At 35.5% G+C, this 18,840-nt stretch overlaps 1 protein-coding gene across 1 annotated transcript; it reads right to left on the reverse strand.

Moving 5' to 3' along the window:
* Window positions 1-5,229: 5,229 nt before the first annotated feature.
* On the reverse strand, window positions 5,230-18,558 carry LOC115225613 (zinc finger protein 345-like). The gene is made up of 6 exons (XM_036514485.1): window positions 17,498-18,558; window positions 16,585-17,329; window positions 16,070-16,074; window positions 11,998-12,185; window positions 8,868-8,939; window positions 5,230-5,327 (listed from the first exon to the last, which is right to left on the reverse strand). Exons 1-6 carry the CDS (start codon window positions 18,358-18,360, stop codon window positions 5,230-5,232), a joined length of 1,971 nt encoding a protein of 656 aa, XP_036370378.1. The 5' UTR covers window positions 18,361-18,558.
* Between the last annotated feature and the right edge of the window lie 282 nt (window positions 18,559-18,840).

Consider the following 18,840-nt stretch of genomic DNA (forward strand, 5'->3'; position numbering starts at 1 on the left):
GGAATTTATTTGAAAGTTTGCCGGAATTGTCAACATCTGAGGAGGAGTTGGAAGAAGCAGTGGCAAAAATGGACAGGAAGCTGGAAAGTACCTACGCAGGAATAATGAGGAAGTCGATAGAAAAAGAGGTGGACCTGGCTGAACTACCAGGCTTCCAGAATTTTATGAAGGAGGAGGAGAACGGCGAAGTCGAGCTGTCACCTCCAGCAAAGCGGGGCGAGTGGTTCAACCGTAGAACCATAAAATATAGAGTGTACGAGAATGGAGGAAGAAAGATGGAAATAGTCAATATGGAAGTTATTGAAGAGGCATTGAAACAGACTGGAGAGGAAATTGTTTACCTGACTAGAGGAATGGAGTATGGAACGGTTGCGGTGCAGTATAGAAGTGAGAACGTCGCCAAAAAAATAGCAGCCAAGGTGGTGAAGACCGAGAAAATATACTTACTGCCCTCGTATCTAAATAGAAGGACCACAAGAATTAGGGTGGAGGGAATACCTCCACACCTAGAGGGTGAATACATAACGGCAGCGGTGATTAAGGGAAACGAGGAAAAGGTGGACATCCTCCACGCCACGATGAAATACGAAGGCGTGAGAGGTGCTACCTTGGACATGAATATGCAGACGGAGGCGGAAGCAGTGGAAGGGCTGACAGATACTGTAGGAACGGGGAACATTATTATGAGAGTGTGGGTGGAGGGCAGGGCGCCCAGGTGCTATAAGTGTGGCCTGAGGGGTCACATAAGAGCCTACTGCCCTCCCCCACCAAAGGAAAAGGAAATCGTTACGGAACCCCAAAAGAAGGAAGACACTAAAGAAAAGGAGAACCAAACAGAAAGGGAAGCAACTGAAGGGGAGGAGATCCAGCAAGAGTGGGAAGAAGGGAGAAAAAAAAGGAAAAGAAAGAAAAAAGAAAACAGTACGAAACCCTAACCCACCCCAACACCACACGTACCCTCTGAATCCCATCCCTCCCCTGCAAACAGCGATTCCACCCACTCCCCGCCTACAAGAAAAACAAAAACAAATGCAGACACACAGAACGAACAAAGTCCCAGGACCTATTTTTTGTATGTTGCGAGGAGGAGGGACACCCAGAACTCGAAAAGGATGGTACATAAAGACTTATGGCGCGAACATGAAGATGGTAGTTACGCGGTTGTGAAATATGAATTTATGGAGACATTGGCGAGGAGGTGTGAGGAAGAGGGTATAAAATGGATGACAGTGCCGATGCAGGGTGAAATGATAGAGATGTATGAAAGGAAAACGAAGAGTGTGATAGAAAAACTAGGAATTGTAATTGGAAATGGGTGATAAAGGACAGGTAAGTGATGCTGGCGGATGGGGCCGAGAGCGTCGCTTTCATATTATCATTTTTTCATTTAATAATTCATTGTTCATAAATTTAATGTTAATGTTCTATGTCCCCAATGTTTTGTAATGTCCCCTCTTCGCCGCCCCTGGTGGGTAATAAAAAAATCGGAGTTAGTTCCCGTTGTTAATTGTAAAAACTCTTCCTCATTAAGTGTATTTCTTGTTCTTGTTCCTCACGCACCTTGATTGTTTGATCAGTTCCACTTGACAACTGATATTTAAGAGAAAATCCAATCAAATATATACAAATGATTGGTAATTAACTGTCTAAAGAAACAGATACAGCATTTACGATTATGTGGACCTGAAAAATATTAATTAACGTTTGTTGTAGAAATCTAGAAATTCTCTTGAAGCTGTCGTTGTCCACTCTGACTCCAGTTCTCACATCTTCCTCCTTCACTCTTTCTCTCCATATCTATTACTATGTAAGTATTTATTTAAACATTTCTATTATATATGTGTCGTATTATGTACATTTATTTGTTTCGATGTGTTGAGAAAGTTAAAAGGAAAAAAAATCTCACGAAGACGAAATTATACGAAAGGCTGTAATTTTAATACTTTCATTGTGTTGTCGTTTTCTTTTAGACATTTCATTGCACTTTTGGTTATTTTCTAAATTATTTGTAAAAACGTCGGATCAATCCCTTGTTTAGATAACATTTATCTTTCTTTCTAACGTGTAAATTCGACGATTTCGTTAAAAGCGGGAAAATTACGATGGAATTAGTAAGAAATGGGGAATGTATAAAAATACGAGTGTGCACTTGAAATACTAAAACGAAAAGCAAATATCGTATCGAGAGGAAATGGCTTTTATTTGAGACATAGGAAGTCTTTATTTCTGGCGGTTCTTCTGCATCATTACAACTTACAATTAATATCTGGGGTTTGTTTTGTTTTTTCCGGAATTTTCAGAAAATTTTTGCAAATACATATTCTACACACGAGAATTCAACAAAAAAGCAAAAACTGTGTGCTTTAAGAGCTATTTGGCTGTTATTTTTCGCACATCTCACGACCACCTGATACCTCCCTAGTTTCTTTGTCACTCTGATGTGCTGACGTTTTTCAGTATTTTTCTCCATATAAAACCGGCGAGCTGGTAGAATCGTTAGCACGTGAGTTCAAATTCCGCCGAGGTCGACTTTGCCTTTCATCCTTTCGAGGTCGATAAATTTAGTACCAGTTGCGTACTGGGGTCTATCTAATCCACTGGGCCTCCCTCTCCCAAAATTTCTGGCCTTGTGCCTAGAGTAGAAAAGATATCCTTCTCCACATAAACACATTGTTGGGATTTAAGCAAAGTTCTACAGTGGCAATTTTTTAAAAAATGGGAAACAATTTTTTTCATAATGTAGGTCACAAATTTGGAGAATTTTCCGAAAATTCCACAGAAAAATGGGGAAAAAATATATAATGTTTAAAGCAGAATTGCACCCTTTTTTAAATGTTATTTTCAATTAATTATGCAAGTTATCCTTTTCTTTCTTCGTAATGCGTATATATTTAATATGAATGTATTTTTCACTCATCCAGATAAACAATATTTCGTTTTGAAGCAACAAGGAAGAGAAACATTAATTATAATGTGTAAGAATTTATAATTAAAAGAAAAAACAAGAATGGTTAAATTTTAAAACTATGTGCATAACAATGAAAAGAAATTATAGTTTTCCGTAAAAGAAGGATAGACTTCATTGAAGCCTCTTCCATTTGCCCCATGGAGAAGGATTGTCACCAATTTCATCAACCAACAATTTTTCTTAACATCAAAAATTCCCCACAAAAGATTTTGATGCTGCAAGTCAGACATCAATATTATTTACTGACTTTTATGCATCTTTTATGCTCAACAAAATGTTAACATTAAGCTAACCACATATATATATTTGTATATTTATGCATATACAGAAAGAGGCAGAGGAGGAGTGATATCTATGTTATAAAACAAACCTGTGTTGATACAAAAGAACACTGAGGTGAAAACATCAGATATCTACTGTCATTGACATGTATATTGGTGTGTGTGTGTGTCTAGGACAGACGCAATGTCCAGGAGGTGTTATTACGATGGATGTGTCTGTGATATAAACCTCTTGAAAATAGAGAGATGGGATGAATATAATAGTTCAGATAAAGGATCAATTCTACAATTTATGAAAACAGAAATGTCGTAAATTTGCACTTTTGAATATCTGCCTTTTAAACATGCTTTATGTCTTATATTATTTTTTCTATTCTTTCAGAAAAATCACATGAAATTGGCTAAAAAGTATTTTTTACTTTTAAAGAATCATCAATATGTATCATGTTTGAAAGACTCTGCAAAGATATTCTACAAACGTATAATCCTGCTTCTATAAAACATTGCTGAATTACAGTAAAATATTTCTTCAGAGAGAGAAAGCATTTCTTTACTTCTGTGTCTGAAATGTGCAAAAGATAATCTTCTCTTTTAAATATACTTTGGTAGATTTCCAAAGAGTATTTGCAACATTTTTAAATATTAGCATTGATCACGTTCAGAAGAAATATAAGAGAAGTGATATTTGTTTGGAATAAACTATAAAAGCAAAAAGAAGCAAAATATCCATATATTTTGGTGAGAGAAGAAATATTTTTGAAAAGTTGTTGATCTGTACAACTTGAAGGTTCAGTTTTATTTTTCTTGAAGAGATGTCGGAAGAATTAGGAAAATCATCATATGACTGTGATATCTGCAAAGAGTCATTCTTAGAAGAAAGTAAATTCAATCAACACAAACAAATTCATACAGAGGAAGCACCATATCACTGTGATATCTGTGGTAAATCATTCTTAAGTAGCAGTCACTTAACACGACACATACATATTCATACAGGAGAGAAACCATATCCCTGTGATATCTGTGGTAAATCACTCTCTGCTGGCAGTAGCCTAGCTACACACAAACGTATACATACAGGGGAGAAACCATATCAGTGTGATATCTGTGGTAAATCATTCTCTGTTGGCAGTAGCTTAACTAAACATAAACGTATTCATACAGGAGAAAAACCATATACCTGTAATATCTGTGGTAAATCATTCTCTCAAAGCAGTAGCTTAACTCAACACAAACGTGTTCATACAAGTGAGAAACCACACCACTGTGATATCTGTGGTAAATCATTCTATCAAAGGAGTGACTTAGCTAACCACAAACGTATTCATACAGGTGAGAAACCATATCACTGTGATATCTGTGGTAAATCATTCTCTCATGCTCATAGCTTAGATATTCACGAGCGTATTCATATAGGGGACAAACCATATCACTGTGATATCTGCGGTAAATCATTCTCTGGTGGCAGTAACTTAACTGCACACAAACGTATTCATACAGGAGACAAGCCATATCCCTGTGATATCTGTGGTAAATCATTCTCTAGAAAAAGCGACCTAACCACTCACAAACGTATTCATACAGGGGATAAACCATATCACTGTGATATCTGCGGTAAATCATTCTCTGATGGCAGTAGCTTAACTAAACATAAACGTATTCATACAGGAGACAAGCCATATCACTGTGATATCTGTGGTAAATCATTCTCTGGTGGCAGTACCCTAACCAACCACAAGCGTATTCATACAGGGGAGAAACCATACCACTGTGGTATTTGTGATAAATCATACTCTGATTGCAGTACCTTAATTAAACACAAACGTATTCATACAGGAGACAAACCATATTCCTGTGATATCTGTGGTAAATCATTCTCTGAAAGCGGTAGCTTAACCCCACACAAGCGTATTCATACAGGTGAGAAACCATACCACTGTGACATCTGTGGTAAATCATTCTCACAGAAACATCACTCAATTAAACACAAGTGTATTCGTTATGAAGTTGATCCATAACAGTGATATTGGTTGTATGACATTCCTTCAAAAGGACATGTTTGTATCTCATAAAACCCTCTACACAAGAAAGAAACTATATCAAAGTGATATCAATGGTAAGCCTTTCATTTGAAATGATCCATTAACGAATCAAAAGAGCATTGACAGAGGAAGGAAAACATATCACTGTGATAGCAGTGCTTAATCATTCTATCAAAATGGAGAGTTCTACACAGTCATATTAATATGAAAGATAAAACCATACCCTAAGACATTTGTGCTAAGTCAATCTATGAAAATGATCAATTATTAAAACATAACTGCATTCATACAGAAGAGGAACCATATCACTACAATGATGATAATCATCATCATTTAAAATTCGCTTTTCCATGCTTCAATGGATCAGATGTAATTCATTGATGGAGCTTTTCCTGAGCTGGGTAGCCTTTCTTGTCACCAATCCTCACCTGTTTCCAAGCAAGGAAATATTTTCCCTGGTGAGACATAATTTACGCAGAGGACTGGAAATGAAGAACTGCAGAAGTATGACGGTCATGATGGCCATTTACGGACATCACATAATGTCTGTATAAGGATACACTCACTTGTGCATACACACACGCACGTGTATATATGTATATATGAAGAATTTCTTATAGGAGATATTTTACATGTTTTCTCTTAGTCTAAAAGTTTGTAATTCCTATTAGGTAATGAAACATATGTAATGCTGAATAAATACTATCAAACTGTTTTCCAGTCTCCTTATGTGATATGTAATTACTCTGCAAAGAATATTATCCAAACCTCAGACAAAAATGATATTTATGTATATATATAATAACCAGCTTGTTTGTACAGCTGTTATGCTTTCATTAGATTAGTGGAATAAATAAGGGGTGGGGATAGAATTGGAGAAAAGGGAGGGAGAAATAGAGTAAGGTGATCTTATAATAATTCTGCTTCTCATTCTGTTACTTAGCTCATCAGTAACACTTTCATGTTATTAGAGAAAAGGGGGTAGAGAGAGAAAAGATGATAAGACAAAGAGTGAGGCAAATAGAGAAAGGAAGAAAAAGGAGAGACAAAAAGACTAAGAAAGAAGCAAGTATGACATGTGATAAGGGGGGAATGTAATAGTTATTTTATGGTTAAAAAAGCTAGCTGAAGGTTGTGATATAGAGAAGAGTTAAAAATATAATCTTAGCAGAGGGGTGATGTTCTGATGGTGAGATTAAAGAAAGGCAGAGAGAGAGATGATGGTGGTGGTGTGTTGATAGTGAAATGGAATTTCTTTTTTTTTATAGAGACCATCACTCAACACTTGCACTTCTGTGCAATTATTTATCGTCTTCTCACTTAAGAGATTGATATTTGTTTCTAAGGATTAATTTAGCCTAAACTATGGATTCACAAGAGACACAGTTGCAAGCTGCCTGAGAAAAGATGCACAGATCTAGAGCATGGAACACTAAGAAAATATAATAAAAAGAGGAAAAAGATGGCACCGATGGTGTTGTGAGGAATTGGATGTAGACAGATGCCAAGTATATTCAAAGAAAGCTAAAACTATGAATGCTATAAAAATGCAAATCATCCTCTCTTTCTTAAATAGGTCCTCTTAATTTTTTTCATTCTGTAGAATTTACATGGGTCCCACTAGTAATTAATAATAAACTAAGGTGGCGAACTGGCAGGGTCGTTAGCACATTGGGGAAAATGCTTAGCTGTGGTTCTTCTGACATGACATTTGCATTTAAATTCTGCCAAGGTGGACTTTGTCTTTCGTCCTTTTGGGGGTTGGTGGAAGTAATCAACGGTTGAGCACTGGAATCGACATATTCAACTTAACGCACACACACGTGGAATTGCTGGCCTTGTGCCAAAATTTGAAAACAGTATGAACTTTAATGTCGACTTCTTGCTCTTGCCTGTGATAATGCCAGAAGCACGTCGGCTTGCTTCAGTAGGTTCTGTTGAACCTTGGTGTGTGGCCAACTGAGAAATTCTATCAAAGCCTTTCTCCAGGCCAACAAGTGCCAAGTATAATGGTTTATTCACAACTAAATACTTGTATTGCAGTTGTAAGTAGGCAGACCTACACACACACACACACATATATTACATTAAAAATGAACTTCAATCTTGCTTCAAATGTTACATAGCCAAAATGGCACATAATGGGGAAAATACTAAGAATTAAGACTTTCCTGAGATGTGAATACAAACGGAATAAAACAAGTTTCGCATGAATTGGACAATTGGTTCTTGAGATATTAGGAGTTTTGGTGGGTATAAATACCCAGAACAGTGCATATTGGGAAAATACACCAAAAATAACTTAACACTAAAAAGGAAGAATTTTTAGCCTTTCGGTTAGACACATTATGACTAACTGCCAACAAAAAAAGTTGTTTTTACAGGAAATGTTTCTATTTTTGCTTTTTTGTACTTATATTTTAGCTTTCTTTAAACAGACAATTTTATTTATTTTTTTATTATTTTCAATTGAATACCATTACGAAAATTGTTTTGGCATATTTAAAAAATATTTTAAAGTGAAGATGGCTTTAGAAATACCGTAAATATTTCGTAAAAGACCTGTTCATAACCTCACTGTGAAATAAATTCTTTCCATAGGTTTTTTTCAAGTGCATTCAATGTATCTCATTTCCAAAGACTTGGTTGCTATTTCTAGCATGCCCTGTTACCATACAACAGCTATTTACGATAAAGGACTCAAAATTGCTGTTACGTGGTAGTAGGGCATGCAAGAAATAGTGGCCGAATCTTTCTTTTTCTAAGGAAAGGAGCCGTTTACGTATAATTTCAATGTCATATATTGAAAGCATGTAAAATAACCCAGAAAAAAAACCAAAACAAAACTCTGTTGGTGGGAAACTCCAAGGTCCCCCACCACCCCTCCCCCTTTCTTTTCTGGAAGAATGTGGCGGGTCTTGGGTTTGGACTGAGCATCGTTGAATGCACTAAAAAAAACGTGTGGAAAAATTATTTCACACCAAAGTACAAACGGGTCCTTTATGAAAAAGAAAGGACGGGTCATTCGAAGCTTTCTGTCCCCTGTAAAGAACCAGGTCGTCCTCGCAATTTCGGCTGATTAATCTTGAGATTGCTCCAATCTGGCCAGCCCCAAGGAAAAAGTAAGCTAAGAGCATCAGATTCCTTGGAAGAAAGCATGGAATGTATACGAAAATAAGGACGGAAAAACAGACAATGTTACACAAATATAAATACAAAAATACAATAAAAATATTAATAATAATAACAGGACATAACAACAGGTGTCTTTCGACTGGGGACGAATTGAATTCAGCTGGTGTGTGTGGAAATGAAGCCTTACGGCAGAGATACAGAACTTTCATCAACACACGGAAGAATATCGATGTTGCACTGACCGTGGTCAGACGCAAAAAGAGGGTTAGCTGTCTGGGCTATCGGTTACGTGGGAACAGAAGAGAGAGAAAAAGAGGAACAAAAGAATTAAGGAGGGGAGAGAGAAGAGAGAGAGTTGTAGGTTTGTTCGACTACAAGTGGTGCTCCAGCATGGCCGCAGTCGAATGACTGAAACAAAAGTAAAAGTACCCTATGAATTACCGTGTGAAGAATACAGATTCACAAATATCTGACAACACGTGTTGCCATGCTCAAAATGATAGCTTCCAAACCCTGTTTTGTGAATGAGTAAACATAATCGAATTTTAAGCCATTGTAACTTAAAAACAACTTTTGGATCTTTTCGGTTTGAACGGCAGTTTTTTCTAGCAGTGTCATATGAAATTGTCACCCATAATTATGACCCTAGTATCGATCTATTGCATTCCAATCTGTTTTAGGGTTGGGGTTAGGGGAAAGGGTATCTTTTTTCTTCACAAATGTAAATAAACCCAATCTGTTTCTTAAACGAGGGACATATTCATACGGCACAGAATGTTTTCACCTCAATAGACGTCATTGATTGGTTGAAATTGCAGAAATTGAAGGAAAAAAACATAAATATCTTACAAACTATAGAATTTTCTCAATAAAGCCAAGAGAAAAAGATGTTTTATAAACACATTCTACCAGTATATGAAGTTTAAAAGTGTTTAGTTACCTAGAAATTATTTTAAAAAACTGCCATTCAAACCGAAAAGATCCCAACTTTCTGTGGAAGAAGCAAATTAACTGATGAAATTCTGCATGGAAAATTATATGAATCCCTCAAATATTAAAATTATCAGATCGTTTTGGGTTGAATGGCTGTTTTTTAACATAATTTCTAGGTAAATAAAAAATTTTAAACTTCGTATACTGGTAGAATGTGTTTATAAAACATCATTTTCTCTTTCTACATGGATCCACGTTACTCACCAACACTTCTACTTCCACCCCACTCACTATCACCTTTCTCTCCCCAAGGTTTACCTTCAAACCCTTGCTTTCAAATGCCTCCTTCCATTTCCAAAACTTCTCTCTCATCAAAACAAGGTCATCTGCATACAGTATCTCCATTTACAGTCTCTTTCTTGCACTCTCCTTCTCCACATCAACCACTATTGCAAACAACAATGGTAACAACACAGATCCCTGATGCACACCAACTTTCACCATAAACAAGCTGGTTAATATATATATATATACTGTAAATCCTCGAGTATAGTCCACACTTGAGTATAACACCTAAACCTAAACCTTGTGTATAATACACATCCCTTCTCTAACTTGAATCGTGCGTAATTAAGCCAGCAGCACCTAGTCAAACAAACACTTCCACGCATGCGTAATACAATAATGGTGATGTTTTTAACTGTTATATGGGAATGTAAATATGTTTGCAAATTGTTTTTGTTACATGTTATTCTGTGTTCTGAATACTTTTATTTTAATAAATGTTGCTTATTGCAAGTTATGGATGATTATTTTATGACTTCATTGCTTTCGGGCTTAGCGTAAGGCATTTTCGCGCCTGACAGCACAAAATGCGTCTGAACACACATTGCCTGACAGCAAAATAGATCCTCGGACATTGCTTAGAAGATATTTTTCATTTTTAACCTTGTATATAGTACGCACTAGGGATTTTGACCGTTAATTTTAGGAAAAAAATGCGGATTATACTCGAGGATTTACGGTATACATATATATTATTTTTGTGGGCGGTTTGGATGATATTTTTTGCAGAGTAATTACATAACACATAAGGACAGTGGAGAAAAGTTTGGTATTATTTATTCAGCATTACATGTGTTTCATTTCCTAATAGGAATTACAAACTATTAGATGTGTAGAGAACATGTAAGATATTTCCTATAAGAAAATCTTCAGACATACATAAGTGTGTGTGTGTGTGTGTACCCTTGTCCAGATATTATGTGGTGTTCATAAATGGCCATCATGACCGTCATACTTCTGTAGTTGTTCATTTCCAGTCTTCTGTGTAAAATATGTCTCACCAGGGAAAATATTTCCTTGCTTGGAAACAGGGAAGGTATCAATGAATTCAATCTGATCCATAGAAGAATGTAAAAGTGAATGTTAAATGATGAGGATCATCATCATCGTAGTGATATGGTTCCCCTTCTGTTTGAATTCATTTATGTTATAATTGATCATTATCAGATATCTTAGGGTATGGCATATTCTTCATATTAACAGGACTGTGTACAAACAATTCACCATTTTGAAAGAATGATTCAGGTTTAACATCACAGTGATATGTTTTCCTTCCTCTGTCAATGCTCTTTTGATTTAACAATGGATGATTTCATGTCAAAGATTTACTATAGATGTCACATTCATATAGTTTCTATATTCTGTGGATGTCTTTATGACATATGTCCTTTGTCCTTCTGAAGAAATGTTATACAACAAATATCAATGTGTTATGGACCCACTTCATAAGGAAAGACTTGTTTAAATCAGAAATGATTTTGTGTAAATGATTTTCCACAGATATCACTATGAATTTATTTTTCTTGAGTGTGAATGCATTTGTGTTGAGTTAAGCCACTGTTCTGAGAGAAAGATTTACTACAAATATCACAGTGATATGGTTTCTCACCTGTATGAATACGTTTATGTTTAGTTAAGCTACTGCTTTCTGAGAATGATTTACCACAGATATCACAGGTATATGGTTTCTCGCCTGTATGAATACGCTTGTGATTAGTTAAGCTGCTGCTTTCTGAGAATGATTTACCACAGATATCACAGCGATATGGTTTCTCTTCGGTATGAATACGTTTGTGTTTCGTTAAGTTACTGCCATTAGAGAATGATTTACCACAGATATCACAGTGGTATGGTTTCTCCCCTGTATGAATACGCGTGTGTTTGGTTAAGCTACTGCGAACAGAGAATGATTCACCACAGATATCACAGCGATATGGTTTCTTGCCTGTATGAACATGTTTGTGTTGAGTTAAGCTGCTGCTTTCAGAGAATGATCTTCCACAGACATCACAGGTATATTGTTCCTCCCCTGTATGAATACGCTTGTGTCGAGTTAAGCGACCGCCAACAGAGAATGATTCACCACAGATATCACAATGATATGGTTTCTCCCCTGTATGAATACATTTGTGTTTCGTTAAGTTACTGCCATTAGAGAATGATTTACCACAGATATCACAGGTATATGGTTTCTCACCTGTATGAATGCGCTTGTGTTTAGTTAAGCTACTGCGAAGAGAGAATGATTTACCACAGATATCACAGTGATATGGTTTCTCCCCTGTATGAATACATTTGTGTTTCGTTAAGTTACTGCCATTAGAGAATGATTCACCACAGGTATCACAATGATATGGTTTCTCCCCTGTATGAATACGTTTGTGTTTAGCTAAGCTGCTGCCAACAGAAAATGATCTTCCACAGATATCACAGGTATATGGTTTCTCACCTGTATGAACACGTTTGTGAGTAGTTAAGCTACTGCGAACAGAGAATGATTTACCACAGATATCACATTTGTATGGTTGTTCCCCTGTATGAATTTGTTTGTGTTGATTGAATTTACTTTCTTCTAAGAATGACTCTTTGCAGATGTCACAGTCATATGATGATTTTCTTAATTCTTCCGACATCTCTTCAAGAAAAATATAATGAACCCTTCAAGTTGTACAGATCAACAACTTTTCAAAAATATTTCTCCTCTCACCAAAATATATGGATATTTTGCTTCTTTTTTCTTTTATAGTTTATTCCAAATAAATATCACTTCTCTTATATTTCTTCTAAATGTGATCAATGCCAATATTTAAAAATGTCACAAATACTCTTTGTAAATCCATCAAAGTATATTTAAAAGAGAAAATTATCTCTTGCACATTTCAGACACAGAAGTAAAGAAATGCTTTCTCTCTCTCAGAAGAAATATTTTACTGTAATTCAGCAATGTTTTATAGAAGAAGGATTATACGTTTGTAGAATATCTTTGCAGTGTCTTTCAAACATGATACATATTGATGATTCTTTAAAAGCAAAAAATACTTTTTATCCAATTTCATGTGATTTTCTGAAAGAATAGAAAAAATAATAAAGACATTAAGTATGTTTAAAAGGCAGATATTCAAAAGTGCAAATTTACGACATTTCTGTTTTCATAAATTGTAGAAGTAATTCTTTATCTGAACTATTAAATTTATCCCATCTCTCTGTTTTGAAGAAGTTTATATCAGGGTGTAGACACATGTAGTATAATAACATCTATTGGACATTAAGTCTATCATAGACACACACCAATATACATGTCAATAACACTAGATATCTGATGCTTTCATCTCAGTCATGTGTCGTAAAGGAGATATCACACCTCCTCTGCCTCTTTCCGTACATTTATAAATATATAAATACACACATACAAGCAGCTTAATGTCAATATTCTGTGTTACATGAAACATGAATAAAAGTCAGGAAATAATCAGTATGGATGACTAACAGCATCAAAATCTTTTGTGGGGAATTTTTCATGTAGGAAAATTTATTGGTTGAGGTGGAGAAGGAAATTGGTGACAACCCTTCTCAATGGGGGCAAATGATGTAGTTTTAACATTAAATTATGCTCGTTATTTTTAAATTCTTACACCTTACAATAAATGTTTCTTTTCCTTTTTACTTCGCAACGAAATATTGTTTATTGTGGTGAGTGAAAAACACAGAGACGCGTAATCACGGAGGTGTGAGTTCGAGTCTCATAGCCGGCCGCCAACACTTTTCTGCAAAATAGGGGTAGCTTATCCTGTTCAGGCTATATTATTAGCAATATCCTGCCTTTGAGAATTTAAAATCACTTCTTAAACTTCCTAAGACATCTCAAAGCTTCTAAAGCAAACTTCGTTTGTTTGTTTCCGTTCATCGTAATTTGAATTTAAATATATATGTATTACGAAGAGAGAAAAGGATAACTTAGGTAATTAATTGAAAATAACATAAAAACACAGAGTGCAATTCATATATAATGCCTTAAATCCCAACAACGGACCATTGAATGTGTTTATGTGAATAAAGATATTGAAAAACATTAGCACGTAAGAGTGAGAAAGAAACTCGGAAGGTATCAGGTGGTCGTGGGGTGCGCGATAAATAACAGCTAAACTGCTCTTCAATCGGTTTTTTCCCTTCTTTGTTGGTTTCATAACCGTTTGAATCCTTGCATGTACAGCAGAAATACGCAGAAATTTTCTGAAAATTTCCCCAAAATAAAAATATGTGATAAGCGGTTATATTGGGTGCTTAAAGAAAGATTCCTTTGAAAAATAGATATTAATTGTAAGTTGTAATGATGGAGAAGAACCTTCGGAAATAAAGACTTCCTAGGTTTTAAATAAAATCCGTTCCATTTCTTGTATATACAAAATTTACTTTTCGTTTCAGTATTTCAAGTGCACACTCGTATTTTTATACATTCCGTATGTCTTAGAAATTACATCGTAATTTTCCCGCGGAATTTACGTGTGAGGAAGAAAGAGAAAAGTTATCTACACAAGGTATCCATCTGACGTTAACAAATAATATAGGAAATAAGGAAAGATGCAATGAAATATCTGAATGTAAAGGAGAACACAACGAAAGTATTGAAAGAACAGCCTCACCGAAGTTGAAAAAGTGGGTTTCCATCGCAAAAAAATTAGGGAAAGGTAGGTGCGGTCCATGCCCTTTACCTCCGCTATTTCGTCTTTGTTTAGTGAGATTCTTTCTTGTAACTTACTCAACACATCGAAACAAACAGACGTACGTAATATGATACATATACAATAGAAATATACTTACATAGTAATATATATTCAGAGAGAGTCAACGATGAAAATATGAGAATATGTTGAATGAGTGAAAAGTTAGAGTGGACAGTGACAGCTTCAAGAGAATTTTTACGACGAATATTAATATTTAACAGGTCAACATAATTAAAAAAATGCTGCATCTGTTTCTTTAGACACTTAATTACCAATCATGTGTCTATTTAATTAGATTTTCTCTTAAATATCAGTTGTAAAGTGGAATTGAGCAAGCAATACACATGCATTGTCTTTCTACTCTAGCGGTGTCATATGAAATTGTCACCCATAATTATGACCCTAGTATCGATCTATTGCATTTCAATCTGTTTTAGGGTTAGGGTTGGGGGGAAGGATAATCTTTTTTTCTTCACAAATGTAAATAAACCCAATCTGTTTCTTAAACGAGGGACATATTCATACGGCACAGGAATTATTTTCTTGCCTCAATGGACGTCATTGATTGGTTGAAATTCCAGAAAAAACAACAAATATCTTACAAACCATAGAATTTTCTCAATAGAGCCAAGAGGGAAAGATGTTTTATAAACACATTCTACCAGTATACGAAGTTGAAAATTTTTCAGTTACCTAGAAATTATGTTAAAAAAACTGCCGTTCAAACCGAAAAGATCCTATATGTGTTAAAAAATCTCATCACGCAATCGAACCAATGAGAGAGCCTCTGCCTGGTCGCTCGATATGCTAAAAATAGCAGCCAAAGTATACCCCTATCTAAATCACATGCCCATTGTACGTAATGTCCTAGATTATCCCTCAAAAGACAGTTTGCTGAAGGCTGGAATGTCTTTGATGATACGTTTGCTGTATCAGGTTTGATTTGAGGCTAAATAACATTATGGTAAATTTCTATATTAACTCCCGCATGATTTTCACTAAGAAAAAACTAAAAAAATGTTAGATTTTTGCGTGGAATCAACTACCCTGACCTCATGATATGCTACAAAACCCTTTTATGGGTCCAAAAGACGGGGTGGGGTGAGGTGGAAGCCATTTTTTTTTACCTTAGAAAAAAACACATTAGGACAATGGAGAAGAGTTTGATATTATTTATTCAGCATTACATGTGTTTCATTTCCTAATAGGAATTTCAAACATTTACACGTAGAGAAAAAGTGTAAAGGATTTCCTTTAAGAAAATCTTTGAACAAACATGTGTGTGTGTATGTGTCTGTGTGTGTACCCTTGTCCAGATATTATGTGATGTTCGTAAAGGGCCATCATACTTGTGCAGTTGTTCACTTCCAGTCCTCTGCGTAAAATATTTCCTTGCTTGGAAACAGGTGAGGATTGGTCATGAGAAAGGTACCCAGATGTAGAAAATCTCCATCAATGAATTCCATCTGATCCACAGAAGCATGAATAGGAGAATATTAAATGATGAGGATCATCATCATCGTGGTTCCTCTACTGTATCAATGCATTTACATTTCAATAATTGATCCATTTTCATAGAATGATTTAGCACAAATAGCTTAGGTTACAGTTATATCTTTCATATTAATAGGACTGTGTACAAACAATTCACCATTTTGAAAGAATGATTGAGGTTTAACATCACAGTGATATGTTTTCCTTCCTCTGTCAATGCTCTTTTGATTAAAAAATGGATGATTTCATGTCAAAGATTTACTATAGATGTCACATTCATATAGTTTCTCTATTCTGTGGATGTCTTTATGAGATACGTCCTTTGTCCTTCTGAAGAAATGTTATACAACAAATATCACTGTGTTATGGACCCACTTCATAAGGAAAGACTTCTCTTTAAATCAGAAATGATTTTGTGTAAATGATTTGCCACAGATATCACTGTGAATTGATTTTTCTTGAGTGTGAATGCATTTGTGTATAGTTAAGTGACTGTTTCCAGAGAAGGTCTTACCACAGTTATCACAGGTATATGGTTTCCACCCTGTATGAATACGTTTGTGTTGAGATAAGCCACTGTTCCTAGAGAAAGGTTTACCAGAGATATTACAAGGTTATGGTTCCTACCCCGTATGAATACGCTTGTGTTTAGTTAAGCTACTGTGTTGAGAGAAAGATTTACCACAGATATCACAGTGATAAGGTTTCTCCCCTGTATGAATACGTTTGTGCTGAGTTAAGCTATTGCCAGCAGAGAGTGATTTACCACAGGGATAAGGTTTGTCCCCTCCATGAACCCGTTTGTGTTTCGTTAAGCTACTTTGAACAGAGAATGATTTACCACAGATACTACAGTCATATGGTTTCTCCCCTGTATGAATACGTATGTGCGTAGTTAGGGTAGTGTTTTGAGAAAATGATATACCACAGATATCACAGTGATATGGTTTCTCGCCTGTATGAACACGTATATGTCGAGTTAAGTGACTGTCAACAGAGAATGATTTACCACAGATATCACAGTGATATGGTTCCTCCCCTGAATGAATACGTTTGTGCTTCGTTAAGCTACTTCCATCAGAGAAAGATTTACCACAGATATCACAGCAATATGGTTTCTCTCCAGTATGAATACGTTTGTGTTTCGTTAAGCTACCGCCAACAGAGAATGATTTACCACAGATATCACAGTAATATGGTTTGTCCCCTGTATGAATACGTTTGTGGTCTGTCAAGTGACTACTATCAGAGAATGATTTACCACAGATATCACAGGTATATGGTTTCTCTCCTGTATGGATACGTTTGTGTTGAGTGAAGCCACCGCTATGAGAGAATGATTTACCACAGATATCACAGTGATATGGTTTCTCTCCTGTATGGATACGTATGTGCTTCGTTAAGCTACTTCCATCAGAGAAAGATTTACCACAGATATCACAGTGGTATTGTTTCTCTCCAGTATGAATACGTTTGTGTTTCGTTAAGCTACCGCCAACAGAGAATGATTTACCACAGATATCACAGTGATATGGTTTCTCCCCTGTATGAATACGTTTGTGTTTAGCTAAGCTACTGTTCTCAGAGAATGATTTACCACAGATATCACAAGAATATGGTTTCTCCCCTGTATGAATATTTTTGTGTTGAGTTAAGACACTGTTCTGAGAGAATGATTTACCACAGATATCACAGGTATATGGTTTGTCTCCTGTATGAATACGTTTGTGTTTCGTTACGTTGCCATCAGAGAATGATTTACCACAGATATCACAAGAATATAGTTTCTCTCCTGTATGGATATGTGTGTGTTTAGTTAAGTGACAGCCAGTAGTGAATGATTTACCACAGATATCACAGTGATATGGTTTCTCTCCTGTATGGATACGTGTGTGTTTAGTTAAGTGACTGCTAGTAGAGAATGATTTACCACAGATATCACAGTGATATGGTTTTTCGCCTGTATGAATACGATTGTGCTTAGTTAAGCTGCTGCTTTGAGAGAAAGATTTACTACAGATATAACAGTGATATGGTTTCTCCCCTGTATGAATGTGTTTGTGAGTTGTCAAGGTACTTCCTGAAGTGAAGGATTTACCACAGATATCACAATGATAAGGTTTCTCTCCTGTATGAACCCGTTTGTGTCGAGTTAAGTGACTGCCATTAGAGAACGATTTACCACAGATATCACAGGTATATGGTTTCTCTCCTGTATGAACCCGTTTGTGTCGAGTTAAGTGACTGCCATTAGAGAATGATTTACCACAGATATCACAGGTATATGGTTTCTCCCCTGTATGAATACGCTTGTGTCTAGTCAAGTTACCACTTTGATAGAATGATTTACCACAGATATCACAGTGATATGGTGCTTCCCCTGCATGAATTTCTTGGTGTTTACTGGATTTACGTTTTTCTAAAAATGACATTTTGTACATGCCACAGTCATATGATGATGTTCCGTATTCCTCCGATATTTCTTCAAGAACAAATAAAATCGAACCTTCAAGTTGTACAGATCAACAACTTTTTAATAATATTTCTTCTCTCACCAAAATTTATGGATATTTTTCTTCTTTTTGTTTTTATAGTTTATTCCAAACTAATAAAGAAATATATATTTCTTCTAAATGTGATCAATGCCAATATTTAAAAATGCCGCAAATATTCTTTGTAAATCTATCAAAGTATATTTAAAAGAGAAAATTATCTCTTGCACATTTCAAACACAGAAGTAAAGAAATGCTTTCTCTCTCAGAGGAAATATTTTACTGTAAGCGATGTTTTCTAGAAGCAGGATTATACGTTTGTAGAATATCTTTGCAGAGTCTTTCAAACATGATACATATTGATAATTCTTTAAAAGTAAAAATTACTTTTTAGCCAATTTCATGTGATTTTCTGAAAGAATACGAAAA

The sequence above is a fragment of the Octopus sinensis genome, linkage group LG28 (genome assembly GCF_006345805.1).
Source record: "Octopus sinensis linkage group LG28, ASM634580v1, whole genome shotgun sequence".
NCBI classification, from domain to species: domain Eukaryota; kingdom Metazoa; phylum Mollusca; class Cephalopoda; order Octopoda; family Octopodidae; genus Octopus; species Octopus sinensis.